The 1,577-nt window shown below is 39.4% G+C and overlaps 1 protein-coding gene across 1 annotated transcript in view; it reads left to right on the top strand.

Moving 5' to 3' along the window:
- Positions 1-470, top strand: part of drc3 (dynein regulatory complex subunit 3) — a gene marked incomplete at both ends in the record, with an annotated part of 29,208 nt that extends 28,738 nt beyond the window's left edge. Inside the window, one exon of the mRNA XM_080534408.1 lies at positions 411-470. Within this exon, the coding sequence (XP_080390534.1) occupies positions 411-470 (60 nt within the window). The remainder of the gene's footprint in view (positions 1-410) is intronic.
- Positions 471-1,577: the final 1,107 nt, after the last annotated feature.

Genomic DNA, 1,577 nt, shown 5'->3' with positions numbered 1-1,577 from the left:
AACAAACATTATTTTGCAATGACATGGTTTTACTAATTAAGATTTGTTTTTGTTTTCTATCCATCCATGGGCCAAAGGTTGGCATTGGACACCGAATGTCCAATTAATGTGCCTTAACAACGAGTCCAGTTTTGTCCTGTTCGCTATTTGCAGTGCTTTGAGAGCCTCCGAAAGATTCTTCTTATGTTGAGAACGCTCCCTTCTCAACCTCTCATTTTCTTTTTTCAATTTCAGGTTTTCCTAAGAAGAAGAAAAGCAAATGACTCTTTTCACTGGCACAAAAACATTCAGTAAACACACACACACAAAAACATGGTGATGTCACTTTTCTTGCAATGCATATTATTTAAACTATAACTGGTACTGAGGTACATTATTCTTTACCTCTTTGGTTTTCCCATTGTTCCCAGAGTCACTCATTAGATGAGAACTTCCTTGAAGCTTCAGAAGATGACATGAGAGGTGCTTGATAAACTGGTCCACCTGAATTAGAGTGAGGGATCAAAGTCAGCAACAGGATCCACTACAGCAGGCAGAGCCTGGTTAACTGTGCACACATCACAGTTATACATCAGTTAGATCTGACCACTCTGATCACACATCACCGTTATACATCAGTTAGATCCCACCACTCTGATTGGCACAGTCTGATTGGTTGAAAGGTGCATTCCACCGTGCTTAAATAATATACAACAGCAAAACCACTTTGCTGTTCTATTTGACTGATCACTGCACACACTGTGACAGGAACAATGTCTCCCTTCCCAGGCTTCTAAAAAAAATGCACTTCACTAAATAAAGATAAAGGCAGATTTGACTTTGCTTACGTACAGTATATCATAGCATGTGTGGTGATTAAGTCATAATAGCGTCACAGTAATGTAACACAGTAATATCTTGGACAGTGTTACAGCAGTGCTTGAGGTGGACTCACTGTTGACTGTGACTCAGGATGGGAGTTATCGCTGAACTCCTGTATTAACTTGACCATCTTGTCAGTCAGTGTCTTCGACTCTGCTATCAGCCTCTGGAGGGTGATCAGTGGCGTAGCGGACGGGCCCGCAAGCGACGCACCGCGGGGGGGCCCCAGCCACTAGGGGGCCCCCTAACATTGGATCCAAACTTTTTTTTTTTTTTTTTAATAATTTAAAAAAATATAAAATAAAGAAAATAAGTGGCCCTTCATTGTGTCAACCTTAATTTTAATATATAGGCCTATATTAAAAAATATATACATAGTTAGCCGTATCCAATAGCAACATGACTTTGACTTCACACGTAGGCAGCGAGACACAAGGAAAATGAGCAAGCGAAAATACAATACAAAGTACAATAAGCATTCTTTAGGTGGTGGTAGATTCTCTATTCGGACATTATAGCCGCTATATGTGGGACTGTCGGTCCGATATTGTAAAAAAAATCAAATAAAAAATGTATGTTTACGGAAGTACATGTCTCAAGTATTATCTCGGCGGTTAGTCGAGTGAAAGAAAAACAACATACAGATGATAATTCACACAATATAATACCACGAAAGCGTACAGCACTAAACAATAACATTTATTTGGACAGCATCA

The sequence above is a fragment of the Nansenia antarctica genome (assembly GCF_963989245.1).
Source record: "Nansenia antarctica genome assembly, chromosome: 6".
In the NCBI taxonomy this organism is placed as follows: domain Eukaryota; kingdom Metazoa; phylum Chordata; class Actinopteri; order Argentiniformes; family Microstomatidae; genus Nansenia; species Nansenia antarctica.
This window is presented reverse-complemented; position numbering and strand designations above follow the sequence as displayed.